Genomic DNA, 27,711 nt, shown 5'->3' on the forward strand with positions numbered 1-27,711 from the left:
AGAACCTCATTACGTGAAGATTTGTATTAAATCATAATGTAATCCTTTCATAAGTATATATTATTTGTGCCTCCAAGACAAGCAGATTGATTGTGATTAAACTTTCAATCTTTTCTTTCATTAATAAATAGAAGCCACAGAGGAGGAGAAATAGAATCAAAAGGGAGAAAACCGAAACACAATATAAACATTCAAACTATGATCTTCTTTGTCTTGTTTGCTTTTCTTCTCCATCATCTCTATGTCACTCTTCGTCACCTTCCTCATTTTCACCGTTCTGTCATCGTGACGAACAGTTGGATCGTAGCCGTGCTCGCGGCAGATCACTTGCCAGAACTTGGCACCGGTCTGATCACCGTACGGGCCACCCTTGGTCTCACTCATGTTCCTGTCAATAGATACGAAGCTTTGTATCTAGGGTTTTTGGAAATGATGAATCCTTTGATATCTATGGAATCGAATAAATAATAAATAGTGTGGTTTTTTTAGATTTTTTCGTGAACCCATTTCTTACCACTTGGGCTTACTGAACCGAATAACTAAACAAAACGGGCCCATAAATTTTGTGTAAACCGGTCCGGTCCACAACGGGAGAGACACGTGTCAGTCGAAGAAACTGATTCAAATCGTTTTCCTTATAGTTCCTCGGATCGAAGCGAAGCATAACGGAGAGATCTCTCTTGCCCTCAAAAATGGTAACTCCAGATCCGTCCAAGTGTTCTCCATCACCTCAAATTTGATCACTTTTTTTTTCACTTACGTTACGATCTCCGTTTTAATGTTGTTGTTTTAGGCGGCGAAAGCGATTGCGAGTATATCTCCAAAGGCAGGCTTATTACTACTACCATTTACATCTCCAGCTTCTTCTTCTTGGTCGTTTTTTAGTATTGTCGTTACCAAAACCTTCGAACCCGAAGTCAGAAGGAGGAGAGTCCATGTCCTGAAAGTAGATATTTCCATTAAAGGGGGATCCAGATTTTGACGGATGTTTTTTTTTGGGTTTGAAAAGTGTTTGACTTTATGTTTAGATGTGAAATCAAACTTGAAAGCTCCCAAGTGTTTGAATTTCGATGGTTCTGGTTTCAGACGTTTATATAAAAAAAGGTTTATTTGTCTGCCGAGAAGAGAAGATTGCAGAGACGAAGGAAGCGTGTGAACGCGGTGAGGGGATGGGTTTGACGGTGACTTGACTTTTTTTTTTTTTTTTTTTAGTTTTTCAAAAATAACTCATGTAAAGACAAAAGAAAAACATGTTTGATTTAGGCGTTATAACTATATCAGACGATCATTAGAGCATGTTTATTGCAGGTCTCTTAGGTCGGATCTCTTATCGTAATATAAGATACGATCTCTTAACTTTTAACTAAAAAAAGCTAAGAGACGTCTCTTATATCTCTTATTAAGAGACGTTTCTTATATCTCTTATTAAGAGACGTCTCTTAGAGACCGTATCTTATATTACGCTAAGAGATCCAATTTAAGAGATCTACAATAAACATGCTCTTAACCCTATAACCTCATTTTGGTTTCTTAATACTTGTTTAATAATAAAATTAGTTAAAAACTTTAGTTAAGAAACACTTAGTTTTTATGCTCCATTGAGAGTTTTTTAATTAAGGATTCTTAAAAAAATATTAAACATTGTTTTATTAAAATTTAAAATTAATTTTATTTATAAATTAAAATTGGTTTACAAAACTAAAACCAGAAAAAAACTTAAACCTAAGCTAAACCATAAAGTTGATTTGCTCGACGAGGTTTGGCAATGAGCAAAGCATGAGTTTATGAACAAACCGTTCTGTCTAGACATTGAGAAGCCCTTAACTACTCTCAGCATCTGATCCCTGAAACCTTGCAAGAACCGCATTTGACCAGGTGTGCACTTTCCATGGTTGAGTCTACAGTCATGCCAAAACCCACTAGGATCTGCTGATGTTGGAGCTATGCTGCTTTGTATCTGATTATAACAAAACTTGTAATGTGAGCATAACCATCAAAGGACCAATACCTAAGCAATTGTAATGCTCCTTACCTGCCATGTATCATATGCAGCGTTGACAATGAAAAGTGGAGTTTTCATCTGACTGATCAGATTGTCTGGGAAGAAACACTGCAAAGAACAAAAAGGGAGTTTCATAAACTACTACAAGACTTGGATTCATTTTGCAACAATCATCAGGAAGAGAGAATGTACTACCGAAGTTGGATCAAGATGGTTTGTGCACAGACGAGGCAGGTTGTTTTTCACACTCTGAAACTCTACTATACCATTGTATAAGTTCCTGATTGTTTGTCAGAAACCAAACCAGTTAATCACAGGAATAGTTTTTACAAAGACTTGGAGTTAGAGAGAAATAAAACTTGTCCAAGAACAAGCCTGCGTCACTTAAGCACTTGACTTTGGTGGAACCAGGGAACAAGTTCCTGAACTCATCGTAACGTAGGATAGCTGCTAAACCACCACCTGAGCATCCAGAGAGAAGTGCCTGACACAACATTAACAGTTCATAAGAAACTACTCTTAGTCTTTGATCACGAAGTGTAGACTAAAAAAAGATTAAGTGTCAAACCTGGCCGGCGTATCTCATTCCATTGGCCTTTAAATCATCTATGGCTGCTCTTCAGATACGCTCTCCTCTAAACTGAAGCTGTGCAGCCTGTAAAAAAAGTTTTAAACAAAAGCTAAGAAGATGCTCAAATGTACAGAACTAAAAACAAAGCCTCTATTAACTCAATAGTGTAATGATTCTAACCTCATTCTAACCATCTCCACTGAAAGAAGCACCATCACAGTAACAAAGCTTAACTCTATTCCAATTGAAAAAGTCTACAAAAAATCAAGCACACGGCAATGAGGATTAATGATTCTCAAAATTACTGATATGGTCACATGAACAAAAATTTTAGAGACAACCTGGATTTTCTTGAGCTTTATCACTTAATATTCCTGTAAACTGAACCTCTTTCTCCATGTAGTTAGATGATCCATGATAGAGACACAGTTCACCTGCGTAAGCAAATCAAAGCATATAAAAAAACTGATACAATACAAACCTACTTTTGATTAAGAGGAAGCTTCCCTTCAGTGTTGAGCTTCTTCAGGAGATAAGCAAGGGCTTGTCCTTTTTCACTTTTTGAACCTTACTCTTGTCAATGAAAAAGCTAACCTCGTTTGGTCTCTGGTCACACTCTCTCTGCATCAAGTGATTGAACTTTGGTCACTTAACATAGAGTATATAGCAATTTATACATAGTGGTTGCAACAGGCTTTTACGGATCAGAGGATCCAAGCTCCGGCTCTCCGGATTCCGATCCTGAATCCGAAACCGGTCCTTGATTCTCAATCGGATCTAACGTACAGATTCAATAGCGGCATCGATCTTGACCTTAGATCGCTTGGTGGGGCATGTAGACGAAGAAGACGGTTCAGAGGATGAGGAAGAAGAACATAGACGCTTGGAAGTGGAAGAGCTGCGTCTTGTCTCCGGCGGAGAAGAATAGAGAAAAGAAAGAAAAAATAAAAATAAAAGACATATCTTGTTTGGATGACACGTGGTATAAAACCACACTAAGGATCGGTCACCAAAATCCTTTCTTAAGGATCGATTATCTAAAATTAATTTAGTTTTCATTTAATTAAATGATTCATTTACTTTAAAAACCCCTTAAAAACCTAGATAATCATGGCCTTAGATTCTATATGCACAGCAGTGCACTAACAATATGTTATTCGGTTATATTACCTCTAAAATCTGGCAAAATATTATGTTAGTTATAATGAATGGTCTATTAAGTCTTCTCGAAGATACCCGAGGAATATTTTTTAGCAATTCATTTATTATGTTATGGTTTTAGTTTAGAAACAATATTGTATTTGTAAAGATGTATTGCTATATTATCTTAGCTTATGAGTATTGACTGTTGAGAATCGAAAGTAATGTTAGTTTAAGTTGTTTAACACACATTAGAGACCGAGGAAACATCAAAGTTTGAATTCAAAAGCTTAGTGAATCTTATCTACGAAACAAAAGTAAATGTCAATTAACAAAAAAGATTTCAAAAAATGTCTTCTCCCCGTGCGAACCCCTGGTTCCCCGAGAGGAGATGTGATTCCGGCTTGAATCCTGGTGAATCTCCGGTTCATCACCCCCCCCAGACCCGCCTGACCCGCCAGACCACGCCACCCTCATCACTTCCCCCCTCTTCCTTCTTCCTCCCCTGCTTCTTCTCTGACTTCTGCCTTCCCTGCAAAGAAGAAAGCAGACATTACTATTTTGAGCCAAGAAACTCCAATTAAGACTCCTTTTGGCTTAGAAAACCCCACCAAACCTACTACTGAAACAACTACCAAAGATTATGATAGTTTCAAATCCAGATCTGAGGAAAACACTACCCGAAACAGTTCAAAAACCCCAAAATTTCACTATTCACCCACCAAAATCCTCCTCTCCCCTCCATACTAATCCAGCTTCTTCCCGAACTATAACAATTGATTCTCCCTCTAACCTACCTATCCTTGACACCCCTCCCCCCGTTACTACTAACCCAAAAGCCACTCCCCCAGTTGGATCCCAACAACCTCCCTTCCCTAACGCCAAAAGAAACCACTACCCTCTGGTCTTCCTAAGACTTGGGCGCAGAAAACATAGCTCTCAGTTGATAGATCTCTCAATAGACTAGCTCCTACATCTATCTCTCCAGAGGGGAAACCTCGTGTTGCAGTCCCTGATGTGGTGTTCCAGAGAGGAGCAGAGCTTCACAAAGAGTACTTGATTGGAACATTCCTTGGCAAAATACCTGATTATGGATCAATTCAAAGTGTTCTGAACTTCATGTGGGGAAAAGGTGTGAAACTGGAAATTTACATGCAACCCTTGAAGAGGTCTTTCCTTGTCTGTATTCCCAATGAATTTATCAGAACTAAAGCTCTGGAAAAGCGATTGTGGTATGTTGGCTCCTCGATGTTCCATGTCTCACAATGGGGATCATCTACTACTTCTGTCATCCAAGAGATAAAGTCTATCCCCCTATGGGCTTATCTCTCAGGTGTTCCGTTTGATCTCCGAACCAAAGAAGGCCTCAGCCTAGCAGCAAGATTAGTTGGTGAGCCTATTGAAACTGATGACTACACCAAGAACCTCACTGATCTCAATATAGCTCATGTGAAAGTTGAAGCTGATCTCACTAAGCCTCTGCCTTCATCTGGTGAACTTCTGCGACAGAACGAAGAGACAATTCCAATAGAAATAATGTATCCATGGGTTCCTCCATTTTGCACTCAATGCAGTCGAATTGAACATGTGAAAAAGACTGCATCTACCCTGCTAATCCTAGTGAACAAGAGGTCTCTTCGGAGCATCAAAGCGGTACGCAGGTAGCTGTTCCTGATCCTCCTGACTCTGATGAATCCCTTGATGCTACTATGACTGAACAAGCTGAGCCTAGCTTAACAGCTATGGGTTTCTCTGTCCCGGACCTGCCTGATCATGATGAAGAGGTAACTCATCTCGATGAAACTGTTCCTGCTGTTGACATGTCCATTGACACCCAGTCTCTTCCTCCCCTTATCACCGCCCATGACCTTTAGCCTCTATTCCCATCTCCTCAAACCCCTTCTCTGTATTGTCCCCTTCCTCTCCTGAAGCTAACCAAACTATCCAGTTCTCCTCCTCTTCCACAAAGCTTCACTTGTCTTCGGCATTCCTGCCACATATGCCCCAACTTTTGGTTCCTACATTACCACTAAACAAGCTGCGGCTTTTAACGCCCCTTCCATCACCTTGCCTCCTCAATTTACTGTACCTTCTCGCCCTCCCCTCCTTTTCCCCGGCCACAAAAAACCAACCCGTCCTATCAGCCAACCATCAAATCTATCTGACCCCTCTATTACCCACCCAAAGGACCCACCACCCGGTGGCACTCCTTCCACAACCCTTTAATATGTGTACACAAACATTTTTTTGGAATGTCCGCGGACTAAATGAAGCAGATAAGCACACCCCTTTTGCTCAATGGCTAAACTATAATAAGCCTCATTTTGGTGCTGTTTTGGAAACACATATTAAAGAACCTATGCTCAACCCAATAATGTCGAAAGTCTTTCCTCGATGGCAGTTCTTATCCAACCATCAATCTGATCCTGATGGAAGGATTATTTTCTTATGGAGACACCTAGCTTCTGTTAAATTCGTGTCGCAATCCCGCCAGTCTCTCACCACTGAGGTTACTCTACCTAATCATCCCCCTATTACCATTACTTCTATCTATGCGTCCAACCTAGCTGAGGAAAGGATTGATCTTTGGGCTGAGTTGATAAATACCCAGCATCAACTATCTTTGCATCTGAAACCTTGGCTTGTAGCGGGATATTTTAATCAAATCACCCACCCATCTGAACATTCATCTCCTACTGTCCAAGCGCTCTCATCAAGCATGATACACTTCAGAGACACTCTCTTGCAGCTGGGTCTTTTTGATCTTCGTTACCAGGGTATCTTCAATACATGGTCTAATAAACAGCCAGTCTCCTTCGTTACCAGGGTATCTTCAATACATGGTCTAATAAACAGCCAGTCTCCCTCATCACCAAAAAACTAGACTGTGCCTTGGTTAACTATGAGTGGATCTCTGCCTTTCCAAGCAGCTCTGCAATATTTCTTCCCCCAAAATTCTCACAACCTCCAAACTCCCCTCCCAATTGCGGGTACCAAACCTTTCAAATTCTTCAATTACCTAACCCAACACCCTCTGTTCCTAACCACTGTGAATGACGCCTGGATTCTTGCCGGAATCTTTTCATCAACTCTTGCGGATCTCAGCTGGAAACTCAAATCACTAAAGAGTGTACTTAAAAATCTAAATAGAGAATAACTTTTCAAAAATTCAAGAGAGAGTGATTTCTGCTAACTGTTTGTTTAAGGATGTGCAGGTAAGAGCTCTGCAGGACCCAACTGCGGTCAACTTTGAAGAGGAGAAAACATTGCACGATAAATGGATGTTTCTGCAAGGAATCGAAGAAGCATACTTCAGACAGCGATCTCGAATTAACTGGCTAAAGGAAGGTGACTTCAAAACCTCCTACTTCCACCGTGTGGCCGTAGTTTGCGCTGCCATTAACACCATCAGATCATTCCTTCTCTCGAATGGCTCTCTTATAACTGATCCGGAAGAAATGGCAATTCATGCAGTTAATAATTTCAAATCAATTTTGGCCCCTGATGTTCTGCCTTTCTGTCTAGTTTCTGTCTCCTGGTTTCAGTCGCTCATCCCATATCGATGCTCACCTGAAGCCTGCTTGTCCTTGTCATCTATCCCAGATGCTCCTACTATTACAAAAACGATCCTGAAACTCAATCCAAACAAGTCGTCAGGTCCAGATGGGTTGACCTCAGGCTTCTTTAAGGGTGCTTGGAGTATTTTAGGTGAAGAGGTTGTCTGCTCAATCTAACGCTTCTTTCTCACAGGTTTCATGTCATCTGCAGTGAACTCAACAATCCTCACTATGGTACCTAAACATCCAGGAGCTTCGGCAGTTGGAGACTACATGCCAATCTCATGCTGTTCAACTCTATACAAAGCTGTCTCTAAAATATTAGTTTCCAAGCTAAAGCCGCTGCTGCCTGATCTTATTCTCCCTAATCAGACGGCATTTGTGAAAGGACGGCTTCTGGTGGAGAACACAGTCCCTGCAACAGAGCTGGTAAATGGATATCACAAATCAGTGGGGCCGAAGAAAGTAGTTATCAAGGTTGATATCGTGAAAGCCTTTGACACTATCAGCTGGACCTTTGTGTTAAACTGCTTATCAGGAATAGGAGTGCCCCCATCATATATCAGACTGGTTGAAGCGTCCATCACTACAACCTCATTTACCGTGGGCTACAATGGACAAGTTCATGGCTATTTCAAAGGGAAGAGAGGCCTCCGTCAAGGAGACCCTCTCAGTCCGTACCTTTTTGTAATAGCTATGAACTGCCTCTCTATGTTTCTGGACAAGGGAGCTGAAGAAGGAAGGTTCAGTTATCATGATAAATGCGCTCCTACAAAATTAATGCATCTGTGCTTCTCTAGCGACTTGCTTATCTTCACAGATGGAGCTGAAATCTCGGTTAAAGGAGTCCTGGAGATCCTCGAACAGTTCAAGTCTAAATCAGGACTAGCAGTAAGCATCCAGAAAACAGCATTTTACTCCTCTGGCCTTTCATCCCATGAGATAAACATGATCAGTTCTTCTACTGGCCTAACTCATGGTTCCCTACCTATCTGTTACCTAGGTGTCCCACTAAACTCTAAAAAACTTTCCCTACTTAACTGTGAACCCCTTCTAAACCAAGTAAAGAGTAAGGTTAATACCTGGAGCGCCCAGTCACTCTCGTTTGCAGGGAGACTACTTCTGGTGAACACGGTCATTGCAGGTATCACGAACTTCTGGTGCACCACATTTGTTATTCCGAAAGCCTGCACTAAGAAAATCAATGCAATATGCGGAGCCTATCTTTGGAAAAGAAAATCAGATGGAAATCATACGGCTAGAGTTTCTTGGGAAACAATTACTTTGGCAAAAAGGAAGGCGGTTTGAACTGTAGGGACCTGGTGGCTTGGAACAAGGCGTGCATTCTCAAACTAATCTGGATCCTATTCTGTAACTCTGGCTCTCTTTGGGTGGCTTGGTACAAAAAGTAAGTGCTTGATGGGTCATTAAGCAATTTCTGGACCAAGAAACCAAGTCAGAAACATTCTTGGTTGGCTAATAAGCTACTACGAATCAGAGACATTGCCTACCCTGTGGTGAAAGTCAAGCTTGGAAATGGAGCGAGAACCCGCTTTTGGACAGACAATTGGATTCCCTTTGGTAGTCTAGAAGCTTTCCTCTCACCGGTGATATCTAGAAGAATGGGTGTCCCTGCAAATGCGATGGTAAAGGACATCAACGCAAATGGCAACTGGAATATCAGATCACTGAGAACGGACAATCTGGTTATATTCCAGACTTATCTCACAGGAATCTTTCTTACTGAAGAAGAAGACACTTACGAATGGGAGGTAGACGGGGTGGTCTGGAAAGATTACAGCACCAGTGCTATATACAAACAGCTGAAGCATCACGCTCCTCTGGTGCCTTGGTTTGATATTATCTGGTGTAAAGGTGGAATTCCTAAACATAACTTCCTCTCTTGGCTCTTTGTTCTTAACAGATGTCCAACTAGAGACCGATTACTCAATTGGGGGCTCACTACGGATCCTGCTTGTTTACTCTGCAATGCTGCGCCGGAATCGCACGATCACCTCTTCTTCTTATGTCCCTATAGTTGGGAAATTTGGTCAGCAACTACAACTAGATGTCAAGTCAACACACCAAGAGATTATCAGAGCACCATAGATTACCTCATCAACTTGCGTCTACCAAAGCCTCACAAAAAACTTCTTCTGATTGCTTGGCAATGTGTGATTTATCTGTTGTGGACAGAACGCAACTCAAGATTATATAGAAGAAGCTTCAGGTCTCCGCAATCACTTCTCACGACCCTAGACCTCACCGTTCGCAACAGATGCTCTAATCTGCGATCTCAGAACCCAGCTACTTCTTCATCCATGATTCAATTGTGGTTTCGATGATCGGGTTGATCTCCGTCAACTGCATGACTCCTCACTGGCTCCTTCACATTATCATTACGGTTGGGCTTCTAATTATTAGGTTTAAAACTAAGTTGGGTTATTATGTGGAGCTCTTGTAGTATCCATAAAACTAACTGAGGCCCAAAAGCCTGTATCTTTTTTTTAATGCATTTTAATAGAAAACCTTTTTTCAAAAAAAAAACAAATGTAAATGTCAAAAAGTCAAATTTAGTCAGAGAAACTTATATAAGACCATGTTTATCGGGTAAAACCCAAAATGGGTTTCTAAATTTTTATTTTTTTTGTCTTATCTGATTTAAAAAAAAAAAATTAATTAAAAAACGAGCGAATCGCGGGCCGCCACGTATCGATGGTGGGGCCCGCGAAAAATGCAATAACCCACGGATTATCGATCCTTATTTCATATCTTTTGTTACCGATTTTTGTCTCTCGGGTGGGACCCACGCGTTAAAACCCGTTTTATAACCCTCCGATAAACGTGCTCTAAACATTTTATTTTAATTTATTTGTTTTTGGTTTTAATGTTACTTAATTTTGTAGCTTAATTTTATTATATAGGTATATGTTGGTTGAATTTTTAGGACTTGTCTGATTGTATATATTTGCTTAAAATTTAAAACATATACACAAGAAAATCGAGTATATGAAATTAATGCCCAAGTCGAAAGATTAGATGGATATATAAAAGTTTTATTTTTCATTATTTAAAGATTTACGCGGTAAGGAAGCATGGTTGGTGTGTCTTGTACTCTTTAATTAACATTCGAAATTATTCTTAATATCTAGTTACTCATATTTTTAATACTGATTTAGACTGCTTTAGAGGAAAAAACAAGTTTCTAAAAGAGGATAAGAAGTTTCTTGGAAGTGGCAAATTGGTAAAATTAAGATAGAATGCGATGACGATGGTAGGTGATACAATAAAACTGAACATTTCCTACCGTCAAGTTAACAGTGGTAATTATAGTATTTAAGATTTAATCCAAATGACCAGTCTACACTTTATTCTTATGAGTTTTCAACTTAGCTAAAACTAAAGGTGGGGTTTTGATTTAGGTGGTGACGTGCAAGGAAAGTAAATGATTGCAAAAAGTAAATTCAATATTAAAAAAGCCAGTCTAAGGTTTCTCATCGGGTGTTGATGCTAAACCAAACATTTATTCAAGCGCAATGTAGCACAATCTAGAACACGGATCACTCGAGTAAAACAGCTCACTATCGTGGTGCTGCCCCCTTTTGCGGTTTGACCTTGACACCTAAACTCTCGTTTGGATCGAGGATCGACTACAAACAATAGAGATCAAGTCCGCTAGGTTCACCGAGCACCTAATATCTACTTTTGCTGACTATAGACACTCGGCTCATTCACCCAATATCAAGCTATTTACTACACGGTTAATGAGCAGATTAAACCTAAGATCTAGCAGTAAGTGATCAGGTTAAAGTTAGCGTTAAGAACATGGATGAATAAAGACACAGTATGATCGCTTATTTATGTTTAGCTTTTACGACCAACACCCAAGAACCCTAGACAAGCTATCCGACTACTCAACCATTAAACAAGATGAACTAGACATAATAACTGAATGATATTGCATATAATTCCAAAGAGAAATCAATAGGGTTCAGGATGATCTTCTCGGTGAGAAGAGGAGCCGTCTCCCTTACAATAACAAAATCCAATAATGAGTCTTAGTCTTTTTGCAAAACTAGCGTAAAAGAAATAAAGATAGGGATGGCTTTTTATATGGAGGCGCCATCGACTTTAGAGGAGGGAGTGAGTGATTAGGGAAAATCTTTGAAAGATATGAAAACTTCTATAAATGTCGGGAACAATCGCCTGGCTGCTCCTAGTGGGATCAACCGCCAGACTGCTCCGCATGACTGTTCCACGGGGAAGACTCCAATTCTTGCTCCTTTCTTCATGCTTCTTCCTTCAACTCTTTAGCCTACTCTAGGCCTGAAATGACTCGAAAAGGACTTGACTAACTCGATAAAACATTTAAAACAAGTTAGAAAACATATATACAATGGTGCCAAAAACACTATATATCAGTAGGGCATTCCGAGAGAGATGGATTCACAAACCAACACATGCTCTCTTCAGGTGCGTTATACCAACAAAAAAAAACTATTAGTTCGAGAAAAACGGAAGAAATAAAAAGGAGAAATTATTTGCAAATTCATTCTCTCTTGTTTCACGAAAATAATATCGATGCCAAGTAAGTCGGGAAATAAAAGAAGAAAAGATTCATTTAGGTTTGAGTCGTTTGAATCTATTTTCTTAAAACAAACTACTAAATTACATGTTTGGATCTATTTTCTTATTAATTTGATATGCTGTACAATGTTTAAGAATTATATATATGTTGCCAAGAAACTCAGAAGATTGATATAAGGAAAACATATATCTTTCACCTCGCTATAGAATTGGAGTATCTCATGATTTATACCATCCTTAACCTGTGGCGATGCTTCATTCCCAAATTACTCGTCCACGACCCCTCCACATCCCCCAAACTTACTAGTTCCTTAGACCCTCCTAATCTCAATTTAATACATTATACTTTGGTCTAGTTTATTCGTTATCACAGCTCTTACTCCAGCTGAATTATGGTATCACTCTTTGATTTATCAATGCAGTCCATCAATATAAGAGGTTATGTTTTCTTAGGTAAGGGGATCGTAATGATTTTAATGGTTTTTTTTTTTTTGTTTTTTCTTGTCAAAGACTTTAAGAGGTGTTATTGAACTAATGAATTTAGTGGAATTTAATGGAATTCAAATTTAAAGTAAATTTCATTGTTATTGGATTGGGTATTTGTTATATGAAATTTGAAATGCACTAAAATCACATGTTATTCAATTGCGGTAGCGATACCAAACCAAAAACGACGAGTAGTGAGATCCATTGACTTTGTTAGAATTCACTTTTCTGAGATTTTAATAGCCTTTTGTATCTGAAATAAGAGTAAACAAAATACACAGCTTTTGCTTAATACTTTGAAGGAATTCAACTGTATAATAACTAGAGCACTCTCACCTTCTCAGCCGTTGATAGCGAACTTGAGATATGACCGAAGACAGAAAGAACACACTAATAGAAAGTGTCTGCAAAAACTCCTAGGCATTAGAATCCATGTCCAAATAGTAATTATTACCAAGATGGAGAAGTCCAAAATGGTCATGTTTTGTGTTATACTAACAATAGATTTGATTTACTTGAGATAAGCAAAAACAGTTCGCGTTTTGAAAAATCTGAAAATAGGAGACAACATCAATAGGTTGAAGATGACTCAAAGCAGTTTCTGATGTATTCGTAAAAAAATTCCTCTTCTTAACTGCCAAATAAGTACAGCTAAATCCAAGTGCATTTTAGTGGAATCATCCAATTTCATAGAAATACACTCGAACTTTAATTAACTGACTTAATTGTAATTCCATTCAAATTCTGTATTCAATACCAGCCCCCTTAGTTTAGGGGTAATAGAAAATCACGTTTTAATTTTCTTTAGTCTATCCGAGCACAAAGATAGTTTCATAAAATTATATGTAAACCAAACGAAAAAGAAAAGTGTTTTCCTATCCAATAAAGCAAAGGATCGCTTATGTTCGAGGAAAAAACTATGCATGGGTTTAGGATCTGTTCTTTTCTTGCTGTTTGCTTATGATCAAGAATCTTTTACTTGTTGCATAAAATTAGAATATTTAATGTATAAGCTAAGTTGGTGTATATATATACACAAATAAACATGCTCGATATTATTACAATCATTCATCACAATGATTAGAATAAAATTACCAACTCACAAACACCCTTTGTACCCTACGCCTTGGGTTAGCCGTTGCAAGGGTTGCCCTCGGAGAGGTGGTTACGTCAAAGACGGTTATCGTTGCTATGAGTGTGCTATTTCCTTTCACAAAGAATGTGCAGAGGCAATCTTAGAGATCCACCACCCATCTCATCATGCACATCCTCTCTCTCTCGTTTTTAAGAGGCGCGGACCGAAAAATTGTAAGTTATGTGGAGTATATTTGTATAATAGTAAATATTACCAATGCTCTATATGTGATTTCGTTGTTCATACGGCTTGTGCCAAAAATCCACCACCAAATGTTATTGAATATCCCAAAGCCCATGAACACTCTCTTGTTATCGCAAAGGATCTTTCTGATTTCAAATGTGATTTTTGTGGAGAGGAAATTCAGGGTAGTTATCGTTACAGATGTTCTCCATGTAGATTGGAATTCGAAATCGGGTGTTCTATGCTTGCTTTAGAGATAGACTACCCATATCACCCTAAACACCCCCTTAAATTCCTCACCAAGGAAGAACATCATTTCTCTGATGGTAAATGTCTTATTTGTGGAGAAGAATTAGGATTGAAATTTTATCATTGTTCAATCTGTAAGTTTAGTGTGGATGTTAGTTGTGTGAGGGATCCTCCACCGCTTACAGTCTTATTTCCTAAGGCTCATGAACATCAACTCAGCCTTACACCAAGGAAAATATCTTTTGACTGTGATGCCTGTGGGATGGCGGGTGATCGGAGTCCTTATTCATGCCAACAATGTTATTTCATGATCCATCAAATCTGTATTGACTTACCAGAGATCATCAACGTCAACCGTCACGAGCATCGCCTTTCTAGACGTCTTCATCTAAGTCCTGAGAGTTGGGTATGCGGATTTTGTCACAAAAACGTTGACTGGTCTTATGGGGCATATTCTTGCTCGATTTGTCCTAATTATGTCATTCATTCTAAATGTGCAATACGAGATGATGTATGGGACAAGTTAGAACTGAAAGGGATACCAGAAGAACCTCAAGATATCGAACCATTTAAGGTAATAGATGAAAACTTGATATGTCATTTTAGTCACAAGGAACATTATTTACAACTCAACGAGGAAGGTATCATATCCGGTGGAAGCATTCGTTGTGAAGCATGTGTCTTACCTATATATTCTCAAGCATTCTATAGCTGCGTGCAATGCAATTTCATTCTCCATAAAACATGCGCTAATCTTTCTAGAAAGAAACGACATTTTTATCACGACAAACCATTAACTTTAATATGTTGTGACAAGATAAAGCGTTATTGTAAATTGTGTGAAAAATATTCTGAAGGTTTCAAGTATACTGACTTTCAATACTTCAGTATTGATGTTAAGTGTGCCATGCTTTCTGAATCTATCATCCATGAAAGTCATCCATGCACCTTGTACTACAATAACAACACGTATATGGAATGCGCTTCTTGCAATAAACGGGACTGTCAATTGTTTAGTTGCGATGACTGCAGCTTTGGAATAGATAAAAGATGTGCTACTTTGCCAAAAACAACACAACACTGGTACGATGAACATCTTATATTTTTATGTTACAACAAAAACAAGAGAGGAGGAGAATATTGGTGTGATATATGCGAGGAACAAATAGATACCATGATCTGGTTCTACACATGTGATAGTTGCTGTGTCACGTTCCATACTGAATGTGTTCTCGGCGACTTTTCACGTTTTATGCCGGGACGGATAGTCACATGTATAAATTGGAGGATCAAAGCGATGCAAACCAGTCCGGGTTTCTTACCACGTTGTTACATTTGTCATACTCGACGCGCAGTTCCCTTTGTTTTAAACTTATGTAATCCCCAAAATAATGTTTTCATCTGTTCTTTAGAATGTTTACTCAGAATCTTATTACCTGAAGATTTGTATTTTCTTTTATATAGAGATGTAATAACATTCATATCTACGAAACAATGAATAAATACTGTGTGTGTGTGTGTGTTTTTTTATAGATTTTTTTTCGTGAAGCCATTTCTTACCCAACGGCCTTTCAAAGAAATCTTGGGCTTACTGAACTGAATCGACTCGTGTGTGTGTAAAAGAATCATTCATCATCATCAGTCAAAGAAACACTAATGGTAACTCTAGATCCGTCCAAATGTTCTCCATACTAAATTGATCTCTTCTTCACTTAGGATCTCCGTTTTTGTTGTTCCGGCGAGAAGGCGGCGAGTCTGATTGCGGTGGCGATGTAGCCGACTTTATCGGTGTTCACACTGACGATTGGCCTCGTCATTACCGCTTTCTTCTTCATGTAAGCTAAACTCGATCCGATCGGAACCCCAACTGATGTTATATTTGCTTGATTGGTATCAGCTTGTGGCGTTCTCAGTCCTGGATCTCTCTCCTCTTGTAACGTGTTCATTGTATTTAAAGCTTGATCAGCATTGCTATTTGCTTATATATATATAGTGTTTGGTAACAATGCATTCTCATGGAGTTGATGAATTATGTTGTGACTTATTTATTTAACTTTTGAACATGTGTGAGTTCTATATCCTGTCATGATGTATCGAAGTAAAGACTCTGGCATGTCAGTTACTGAATCAGTACTTTTGTAGGTTCACAGAATGTAAAATGATCGGTTTAGTTCATTACTAGACAGTTGGATTGTGTAATTCTCGTTTTTAAGCAATGAGCTTCAACCTCTAAGATGGACACGTGCCCTTTACATTAGTTTTTCCTTGGAGTCCGGTGGTCATATTGGACTCTTATTCACAGTTCTGGTATAGATTGAAGAAGTGATCAAAGTGTTGTATTTGTTCTTTCTTTCTCTCTAACTTACATGTTACACAACATTATTGATGCAGCTATGAAGCTACATCATCTAGGAAAAACTGTAGCCTCAAGGTTTGAGCTCGCGGCTGCGGCAGTAGCATCTGTTTTCTTGGTATGGTTTCTTTCTTCGTCCTCTGAACTTTGTAATAGCTGTCTTAAACGCAATTTCGTGTGGTGAAATCAGTTTCTCTGGGTTAAATTGCAGGGATTTGGATCGCTTTTTTTGCTACTTGCTAGTGGTGTTTATGTCTGATCCTTCGTCCTCAATACTATTCCCAACTAGACAGAACTAGTTTCAATGAACAAAGATAGAACGCGATGAGACGATGACGATGGTAGGGCACTGTCAGGGAGATGGATTCACGGACCAACACGTGCTCTCTTGAGCTACGTTATACAAAAAAAAACTATTAGTTCGAGAAAAAACGGAAGAAATAAAAAAGGAGAGTTATTTGCAAATATACTCTCTTGTTTCACGAAAAGAATATTGATGCCAAGTTAATCGGAAAATAAAAGAAGAAAAGAATCGTTTAGGTTTGAGTCGTTTGAATCTATTTTCTTAAAACAAACCACTAAATTACATGTTTGGATCTAAGTAAAAGTTTGGTGTAAATCATGTTTAGAAGCAGAGAAAAATTGTTATCATTATCAAGAGCAGATATTAAGGTCTTAAAACAGAAAAGTGAAACTCATAGATAAGTTGGTGGACTTTTTGACGAAGAGGATGTGTAGATGTGATGAGATTTTTTTGAGTTGGAGTGTCTGAAATTGTTTTAGAAAAATCAGTGAACATAACTTAGTAATATAAATAAATTTATTTAATTCATAGTATAGGTAGACGTATTTGAAAGTGGTGAGATATCCATCACCAGGGAATGAGTTTTAGATTTGATTTGTTTCTGTTGATAGCGAAAACACTGAATAGCAAATAAATGTGAATTATTAGTTAAATAACAACTTAAAACATCTTGAATGAGATGTTGAATTTAAAATTTTACTTATTCTCATGGGAACGAAGACGGTTGAAGATTTCTTTGTAGACTATGGTTTTCACTTTTTGTATCGGTTTTTATGAAATATATAATTTTGTGTAAATTTTCTTCTATGTTCAAGTTGTAAGTGTGATTATGTTAAGAGAATGAGATTGAGTTTTCAAATACCAAATTTTTTTTTATATTAGGGTATTTAATAAAGTGGAGAATAAGATCTTAATTTTGAGGAAATCTTAGTCGAATATATTTTGTAGTTGTTTAGAACAATGTCAGTAATTGTTATTACTAACACTTGTTGTTGTTTTTTTTATATATTTATGTTATATTTGAGGTTGTTATAAAAAAAAATGTTAAATCTGATTATAATGAATTATTATGGTTGCTGATATAAAACAAAGAAAACAGAGAGCTTTTGACTGAATAATACTCTTTCCTTAACCTTTACAAAGATTATTACATAATAGTTTTATAGCGACAAATAGACAATCTAGGCTAGGCAAGGCAATATGGACTATTAGAACCAGCTATTTAGGACAGCTTAAAGCTTCATTGTCCTTCACATACAGATGAGAAAGCATCAAAATGGTTGTGGCAAGGTACAGTCGAGGTCGTACTATTCCTCTTTTCCGAATCTCTTTCATGTTGATAAGATGACCATTGGAGACTTGAAGGATTGGGCTTGAGCTCTCTATCATTGATGTCTTGGGCTGACATGAGTTTCGTTTGGGCCACTTCAGTATCTTCACTTACAACTGAATGTATTGAAACATAAGTAATGACGTTGAATTGTTGGCTAAAGAGTAATGAATTTCTTTGCCTTTCTTTGTTTCTTTTGTTTGATGTTTTTTGTTATATTTGCTTATATATTCTGAATTAGTTGTACTGATATGTTTAATAATAAGGCCAAAAGGAAACAAATAACAAATCCAAATGTTAGAAAAAGGGTAACAAATGTATTATTTTAAATGGAGAAACTGAGCTTAACATCTATCTGAATTTAAACACATAATAAATTTTCATTTCAGTTGAGAAATATTAATTCATTTGTATGTAGGATACATGAGTTGTTTTCTTTCTTGGTTCTAACATATATTTTTAATTTAGTATAAGCATATGTTGGTCCGAATATAACACATGTTAATTTTATTAGTTATTTAATATCTATTTCTCTTCTTTCATGTTTTATAGTGTTTGCATCTTATATATTAAAACAGAAGTCACAATCTTGATTCATGTGTGATTTTTTTTTAAAAATGGACCTAATGGACCTATTTCTATAAAATCATGTTACATTTAATATATAATCTTATCATTTAAATTTTGGGCCTACCTGAATTTTTTATTGGGCTATCAATAATTGAATTTAAACAATAGATGATCCATTAGATTTATAGATAATATAAACTAAATAGATTTAGTTTGATGTTGTAATACTATACCTCCATATGTTAATTATTTAAATATTTATCAATTTTAAATTTTAAAATTATAAAGCCTTTTTTAAATAACAAAAATCATATTATCTAACAATGATTAATCTTTACTACCTTAAACCAATGAAAACAAATTTTAAACTATATAGTTTATTTTAAACATTAAACAAAAACTAAATGTTTAATTATTTACTCGATAATATAAATCTATGAAAGGAAAATTTTAATTTTTTAAAAACTTTCTAAATTTGTGAAATGTTACAATATCTTTGAATATGACAATAAAACAATATTTTACTAATCTTTATATATATAGTTACGATTTTAATAATGAAATAATAATCCGAAATATATATATAGAAGAAGATAGAAATACATAAGAAAGTTTGAAACAATCTATTCAATGAAAAAAATATACCGTAAATTTATTATGTTTTCAAAATTGATAGACATGTATATATTATAATATATACCAATTTAGAATTGAAATTAAACAAAATGTTTATATAAAAATAAAATAAAACAAAAACCCATGCAATTGCGCGGATCGAGATCTAGTATTTTATTAAAGTATAATTTTGTTGTATAAATGTGAGAACTAATTTTCTATTTATATATTGCAAATTTATTTAAAGTATGACGTTGATGGTTAAATGTTTCTTTAATGACACATCCCTTTATCTATTTTAGGACTGACCCTTTGGTATCAAGATGTTGCAAAAAAATATAGCTACCATACGTTAATAGTAGTACTATGGGATTATTAATATTATTAATTTGATTTTTGTAGATACCACAGGATTATTATATTCACCTGTATGCATTTTTCTTTTGATTGATAATTTCAGGAATCTTGTGAGTTATGACTCTTGTCGATTTGCTCTTTGTTTCCAAATTAATGCAACAAAAAGTAACAAAAGATGAAAAATGTGTTAGAAATCTTGCGAGTTATGAGGGGCTCAGCTTGGAAAACAAATCTCTCGGACTCGTGCTGGAGAATCAAGTGACCACGGTGACTTTCCTCAGCTTTAACTTGGCACAGTTAGAGTCTTCTAAACAATTTTTGTCTCCACTTGATTATTCCTGGCTGCCAGGCAGAGGAAGGAGCCACAAGTGTACTTGACGGACTTGACACTCAGAGAGAGCTAACCGGCCAGGTTAAGGAGAGGCGGCATAGAGAGGAGGAGCTTGGTGGTGCCACAAGTATTTATGATGACTTTGTAGGGGTAGACAAAGAAGCTGGACTCAGAGAGGACGCAAGAGTCGAAGTGATCGTTGGAGAGAGAAGAAACAATCTCGCAGGCAGCAGGAGTGTGTATTTCGTCAAGCTGGGACCTGGTCAGAGTACGGAGACCCAGTCCCTTGGAGTCTTGAAGGATGCTAGGCTCAAAGAAAGAGACCTCGGGCGGCTTCTCGTAAATTCGAAACCGATTGCAGATAAGGCCATGTCACCTTGTTGTCTGAACTTGTAGTAGGAGGAGAGAACGATGGGATTGGGGAACCAAGCAGAAACGGAGCTTAACAGAAAGTAAATTATAAACTGGAAATTAAAGAAAGCAGCTATAACTATAGTGAAGACTCGGTGCGCTACAACTCAGGATGGCCTCTTAGCGCACTGCAAATAAAGAAAGAAACATTGTTAAGAAACATGTTACTGTAATGGAGAGAGAGAGTAATGTAATGAAGGGAAGAAGAAGCTTTACGTTGGAGTAGACAGAGATTTGAATTTCTTGATTCCACCGTTGGGGAGAACGTCTTCAATGCTGTAACCGAGGGGAGCTTCGTAAAATAAGGAACTACTACAACTGCCGGACTTCTTTTTACCATATTTCGACTCCATCACAATCTCATTCACGCTTTCTGCAATTTCAAGACCAAACCATATGTATTAGATGCAGGAAAGAAAAGCAACGCTTAATAGAGACTTATCAATGTTCAAAGTTTTCACATTTCAATAACAGATCTCGAATAAACGTTCAATTTATCAGATGAGACATGATCAGAATTCATTAGATCTACAACTATGAGACTTAAAACGTATATAGGTATCTATATATGTAAACACAACATCAATCAAAACATGAATCGTCTGATACAGAATATAATAATTGATCAGAATGATGAATCTCTTGTACAAAAAACCGAATAAAATGTAAATCAAACGTAATCGTAGGTAAAGACGTTAGAGATAATTACTTTATATATAAAGATTTAAATCAAGACCAGAATTATGAATCCCTTCTTTCCAGATATGAACGAAACCTCCAGAAACTGAAAGTCAAAACAATCGAGGTTATGATAGCATCATCCTCAGGGTTGATAGGGTGATTTAGAGTGTAGGGATGCTAACCTTTTTACCTTTTTATAATCGAACCTCGACCGTCCTCGAAGAGAAAAGGTGGCATTGAAGATAGATCGATGGATTTAAGAAGAAATTTAATAGGAATGACCGATGGATTTATGAATCAGTAGGAAAAGATGAAAAGTTGGTTTGAAACCTAGAGGCGGAGGCGGAGAAGAGAGAGCGAGATGAAACTATATCATAACAAAAGCCCAAAATACAGATCCAAAACCACAGAAGCCCAAACCCAAGTAATCATTTAATGACGTGGAGGAATGCTGCAATTCTACTGGACGAATTTCCAGTACGACATGAACCCCTTCAGAGAGCTTTATATTTGGCTTTTAGCATAGTTTTGATACTAGGATGATGACAATGTTTAAGAATTATATATATACTAGGATGAGACCTACGCTTTGCATGACGTGAAACATGCATAAAAATCATATATTCAAAGTAAGGTAGTTCAGTCCGGATTTTGGTTTGGTCTAGGCTCAGTTTTTCAATTTTTTTGTTTATAAAAATTAAATATCATATAAAAATCATATCTGTTTTAGTTTGATTCAGTTTATATACTGTTGATTTTTTTATTACATTTTGGTCTTGTTTCAGTTTAGTTTTTTGATATTTTGGTTTACAAAAATTAGATATCATATTAAAATCATATTTATCTTGGTTTGATTTGGTTTATACACTGTCGGTTTTTGGTTTATTCAATTTTATACCAAACAAACTTAAACTATATTTATTTTTAAAATATTTTGCTAATTTAATTTTGTATAATTAAGAATCAAATTTATTAAATACTACTCTAATTTTAAAATAGAATGTTTTTTCTATTATATTTAACTATTAAAATAATTATTAAATAAATTAGTTATTATAGATTCATAAGATGGAAAAAAAATTAACACTATACTAAATCGTAATAGTGATACAAATGGTTTATAAAGATTTCGATATTAGGTTAAGGATGTTTATATCCCCTATTAATTACTACGAATTGTACTTATAAATAGGGATTTTTGCACGAGGAACATTATTTACAACTCAACGAGTATGGTATCATATCCGGTGGAAGCATTCGTTGTGAAGCATGTGTCTTACCTATATATTTTCAAGCATTCTATAGCTGCGTGCAATGCAATTTTATTCTCCATAAAACATGCACTAATCTTTCTAGAAAGAAACGACATTTTTATCATGACAAACCATTATCTTTAATATGTGGTGACAAGATAGAGCGTTATTGTAAAATGTGTGAAAAATATTCTGAAGGTTTCAAGTATACCGACTTTCGATACTTCAGTATTGATGTTAAGTGTGCCACAATTTCTGAATCTATCATCCATGAAAGTCATCCATTAACCTTGTACTACAATATAGGGAAGTTTATGAAATGTGCTTCTTGCAATATACTATATATTGTTTAGATGCGATGACTGCAGCTTTGTACTAGATAGAACATGTGCTGCTTTGCCAAAAACAACACAACACTGGTACGATGAACATCTTCTATTTTTATGTTACGAGAAAAACAAGAGAGGAAAATGTTGGTGTGATATTTGCGAGGAACAACTAGATACCATGATATGGTTCTACACATGTGATGATTGTTGTGTCACATTCCATGTTACATGTGATCTTCAACTTTTTACGTTTCATGCCCGGACGGATAGTCAAATTTGAGGAGTGGAGAATCAAAACGATGCAAACCAGTCCTGGTTTCTTACGACGTTGTTATGTTTGTCATACTCGACGTGCAGTTTCATTCGTTTTAAACGTTTTTTATCCCGAGAAAAATGTATTCATTTGTTCTTTAGAATGTTTATTCAGAACCTCACGTGAAGATTTGTATTAAATGCATAATGTAATCCTTTCATATATATATATATATACTAGGGTTGGTCCGGGCTACGCCCGGGTTTTTGTTTAAATTTTAATTTTTATTATATATTTTGTATGTATGTTTGTTTTAATCTATTTTTTTCTGTTTTAAAAGTTTCAAAAATTTTAATATCCAAATTTCTGATATTTTTTTATTGGAATTTGTATATGAAGTGATGAGCAAAATGGACAAAATTGATTAAATTTTAGCTATGTGTTGATTGATTGGATTGTAAAAATGTTTCATTTCACTTAATTTTTTTTATTGTTTCCGAATATTCTCTTAGTAATTTAACTGACTCTCACCTTTAAATATACAATCCTTTTAAAATATACTAGATCCTTTTTCCGCGCTACGCGCGGATAATATATTTAAATTTGTTACATTTATCATTTTTATTTGTATGTGAATTTTTGTATATTAAATTATATATAGCTAATTTTTAAATTTTTTTTTATATTTTTAGTTTGAAGTAAGTATTTCTATTATATGTAACACAATTAACTAATAAAATATGAAGAATCAAGTCCGAACGAAAAGAAAAAAGTACTTCAATAACCTACTTAAAATATAAAACTCTCTTTTCAAAAAAAACGTACTTAATAACATTTTTTATGTGTAATAGTTGAAAACTGAAAATTAAATATCGATCTAGAAAATTATTTTAATATATCTAATGGTAAAATATTAATTGTAATAAATAAATTTTGAATTTTGTAATATTACATGAATTAGAAGTCTTTAAAATCTAAAATCTATTTTATAATATGTTTTTATTCATTTATTATGACGTTACAAAATTTTCCTTTAGTTTTATTTGTATATTAATTTTTTAATAATTTAGTTTCTTTTTAGTAATTTTAAAATTATCAAGAATATAATATATTTAAATATATCCAAATATGATGTCTCATTTTAATGTGTATTTGCATTGAACATATTTAATTTGTAGTCTGTATATAAGCCACACTATACAAACAAAAGCACAAAATAAATTTCATAGACGTTGTTGTTGCTTTACTTCTATGTGTAGATGTGATGCCGTATTTTTGTAGTTAGCGTTTTGCCGTGGTTACTAATTTTCTAAGATTCGTATTGTAATGTGGTTGAGATGTAGTGATGAACTGTTCTAATATTTAGCGGTTGGTGTTATGTATATGTTGTGTGTGTAGAGTCAAGAGTGTATTTAACATTGTCGGAGGTTTTTCTAAAAGAATAATAATGATTATATTCCTAACTTAAGATTTTTTTGTTTTTTGTTGTAATTTTTAATTGGTGATAACATATTTATAAAGTGCATAGCGTTTGTTGAAGTTTAACTGGCTAAAAATGTAGCGAAAAAGGTATTTTTGTGTAAAACAAAATTGTACTGGATCATAGTTAGACATAATGACTTTAACTCAACATCAACAGTTTTAATTTATTATTAAAATATATAATCTTCTATGTCGGACACGTGATATATCAAAGCGTTCATAAATTAAAAAACACATCTAATTTTATAATTTGATGAGTTTTTAATTTTTGTAAAAAAACTTGGAGAATGTTTCAAATAATATAACTTTGTAAATTCTCTGTAGATAATCAAAAACATTTCTCAAGATTCTTTATCGACTTCGCGTTTATAACAGCCATTGTTACCAGATGATCTTATTTGAGATTGACTCAGGCTCTTGGGTTTATGGAGGACAATGTGATGTCCTGAAAAACCTTGAGCCTCTTCTTGTCCAACACTTTCGTCTCTGTCCCCAAAAACAGCCATGATCACCACTTCTTTGAACTCCTTGCTGTCTGGTAATCCAGACTCTATCGCTTTCTTCTCTTTCGTGTTTGTCTCTCCCTCATCACAACCACCAAAACTCAACATTCCCATGGTTTGACTCGACAATCTTGTCCTCTTCAGCTTCTCTTTATTGTTGATCAACTTCGAAGAGAAGAACGGTTTTGCATCAACCCTTAATGGGTTGTTTAGTACTACATTCACATTCACATTGGTTTTCACGTTCTCGTCACCGTACCCACCATTGCTCAAATCCGGCTTTGCCTTAGGCTTCACGCTCTGTTCTCTACTGAGGCTGCCATATATAGGAAGAACAAAACATGGTGTCAAAAAGCCTTCTCTACTCAACCCTATCATCCCCTCCTCTTCTCATCATCTCGGAGCCAAGATCGTTATAAGCATAAGCTTTTAAATGTGAATCCACTCCTCTAGGACCGTTATTCAAGTGGCTATCTCGTAATTGAAAATGATGCTTACAAATATCTCGTAAGCTTTAAGTACTTGTACCTTGAAGACATCAGTGCCACACAGAAAACCACCGTCTAATAAGACAGAAACTTGTCCATATATGGTTCTCTCGAACGTGGCTAAATATGAAAACTTTACAACCTAAACCAGCATGAGCTCTATCGCTAAACTACTTTATGACACTTGGATATTTTAATTAGGAAGCTTAAAGCTTGAAACTTAATATTGATATGGAACAAATCATGAAATCATGTTCATATACTGGTCATATAATTCACTTTTTGCAACAAACTAAGACACACACATAAACAGAGGTCCTACTGTGTAGAAACACAATTATACAAAGATACTACTGCCGAGCTGATAAATAGCTTCAATGAACGTCTCATGAAGTTCTTGTATCCCCACCTGTTCATCAAAACCCAAACCATTCACCCGCAAGACAAATCTATGATATAGTAACTCCATGATGGAATCCCACAAGAAATTTTTTATCGCCACCTGTCATGTATGATCCCCTTCTCTCTTCTGTCGTTTACACCATCTGTGATTCTTCTCTCTAATGTGGTCTTATTTCATATACAAACATTCTTCTTGTGGCTCTTGCCTCTGTGTAGTTCCAACTGGTACATTTCTGTTGCATCATATTTGTTTTAGCAATCCATTTGGTCCATGGTGTCCTCTTTTCGATTCACAGAAAAATAAAAGCTCAGCTTAGTAACATACGTTGTATAATCAACATGAAAGAGATCATGAGTGTTTCGAGTGAGTGATTGTTGATCAGCCTTCTTTCCTCTTTATCTTCTCTGGCCATTTTCCTTGAAGCTGAAGCAGATTCAGTTTGGTCCCCTGTTTGTGTCTCAAGACTAAATTCGATTTCTAAAGATGTGCAGTTGCATTGCTTTGGAAATGGCTCTGAGGAAGAGGTCTTGTTCTCTTGTAGCTTCTGTTGTTTCTCAAACATAATCTATAGTTGTCGGCCCTGTTTCTCAATCTGTATCTGCAGCGACCGTTGGACCTGAGGCATATAATTTAAACAGCATCACACATTAGTCATGATATGTTAGGACTTAGGACGCACTACTACTCTTTCTTGTTTGAAGTAAGGTAAAGAAGGGTAGTTTATTTTTATTGATAACACAGGTGAAGGAGATCATATTACCTCGAGCTGATCATGGAGACGTTTCTGAACTTCCATTTGAAACCTTAGAGCTTGTGTGATCTCAACGCTCATGCAAACGAAACATTAACAAAAATTAACTTAGCTAGAAACACACATATAAGTATTTAACCTTATTACAAACAAAACTCTAAACAAATAAAGTCCCTACGTTTTCATGTCAAGAGGTTTGATATCTTCCATAGATGTCAACTTCTTTTCTTGAGGTTCTTCTGTAGCTTCTGAAGTCTCCGGTTTGTACCTCGCCGTTCTGTATTTCTGTAGAAAGAAAGACCATATACCACAAAGATAAAACAGAATGAGATGCAAAAAAAGAAACGTGGAACAAACCTTCAAATGGCTTTTTAAGTGATAGATGGTCAAGCCAGGGTTATTCAAGAGATTCAAAACAGCCTTAGGCGTGGCTCCTAATGGTGGATATTAAGAAAGTTAAGAGAAGAATAAACAGCCCTGAGATATTCTTTTTCAAGAACTAATAGAAGAAGAAAGCTTACACACGTTCACTACCACAACGCTGATTAACAGCTTCAACGAACGCCTCATGAAGTTCTGGTGTCCAACGCATGCGTTGCTTAGATGCAGATGATAAGTTTCTTGCACTGAGCTGCTCCTCAAACGAAACCACTTGATGCGGGGGGTGGTTAGCTATTACCTCTTCTTTCCTTGGTACGACCAAACATGGTGTCGGTATCTGTTGAAAAGGCATGATTAAATGACAAAATGAGTAAACAGAAGTTCGTATAATAATGCTACATAGAAACTGAACCTGTGGACTTGGATCTCCAAGAAGTTCAGACCAGTTAGGCTCCGAACCATTGTCAATAAGCTGATCTGCCCAACTTTGCCATTCGCTTTTCTGATGGAGTTCCACGGATGAGACCACCCTCTCTGCTTGTTGATTCAGAACAGGAACTTGATAAGAAAAATCAAAGAACTCGTCTAGAGGGTCTGCCAACTTGGAAAATCTTCCAAATAAAAAGCTTTATTTTTGGGTCAGTATTCAGCTTCCATATTCATTTTTCCCAGTCGATAGGAGTCGCTTGAAGGACTTGTGCTGTAGTCTCTCAGTGCTCACAAGCTGCCCAATATCCAGATTTTGTTGAGTAAACCCCATCCTTCGTTAATAAAATAAAGAAGTTTCATGATGAACTACCAAATTTCATTTGGAAACATCTGGTAAGATGTCATATAAAGAAAGAGAGGATAACAAAAACAACAAAGAAGACGTAATACACTGGATTTAGTGTTTACCTGTGAGCACCTTCTAATGTGGACTATGATTTACTGAAGTTTCCACCCTCAGTGATAAAGGCTGGCTTCAAGTCGCCATGTTCATCTTCCCCATTTTTGGCTGTGAAGT

General features: G+C 36.2%; 2 protein-coding genes, 1 long non-coding RNA gene and 2 pseudogenes across 3 annotated transcripts; 2 read left to right on the top strand and 3 right to left on the bottom strand.

Annotated features, from left to right (window-relative positions):
- The first annotated feature begins 640 nt into the window (after positions 1–640).
- On the top strand, positions 641–1,111 carry LOC125580610. Its single transcript, XR_007318345.1, has 2 exons — positions 641–695; positions 794–1,111. It is a non-coding gene; the product is annotated as an uncharacterized LOC125580610 (long non-coding RNA).
- Positions 1,112–1,756: 645 nt separating this feature from the next.
- LOC125580609 lies at positions 1,757–3,535 on the bottom strand (annotated as a pseudogene).
- A 2,552-nt stretch (positions 3,536–6,087) lies between these two features.
- On the top strand, positions 6,088–9,379 carry LOC125579745. The gene is made up of 6 exons (XM_048743583.1): positions 6,088–6,540; positions 6,929–7,174; positions 7,259–7,403; positions 7,464–8,414; positions 8,684–9,139; positions 9,195–9,379. Exons 1-6 carry the CDS (start codon positions 6,088–6,090, stop codon positions 9,377–9,379), a joined length of 2,436 nt encoding a protein of 811 aa, XP_048599540.1.
- Positions 9,380–24,520: 15,141 nt separating this feature from the next.
- Positions 24,521–25,221, bottom strand: LOC106416988 (protein POLLENLESS 3-LIKE 2-like). Its single transcript, XM_013857855.1, has 2 exons — positions 25,211–25,221; positions 24,521–24,998 (listed from the first exon to the last, which is right to left on the bottom strand). Exons 1-2 carry the CDS (start codon positions 25,219–25,221, stop codon positions 24,521–24,523), a joined length of 489 nt encoding a protein of 162 aa, XP_013713309.1.
- A 140-nt stretch (positions 25,222–25,361) lies between these two features.
- LOC125579746 lies at positions 25,362–27,465 on the bottom strand (annotated as a pseudogene).
- Positions 27,466–27,711: the final 246 nt, after the last annotated feature.

This window comes from Brassica napus, chromosome C1, assembly GCF_020379485.1.
Source record: "Brassica napus cultivar Da-Ae chromosome C1, Da-Ae, whole genome shotgun sequence".
Taxonomy (NCBI): domain Eukaryota; kingdom Viridiplantae; phylum Streptophyta; class Magnoliopsida; order Brassicales; family Brassicaceae; genus Brassica; species Brassica napus.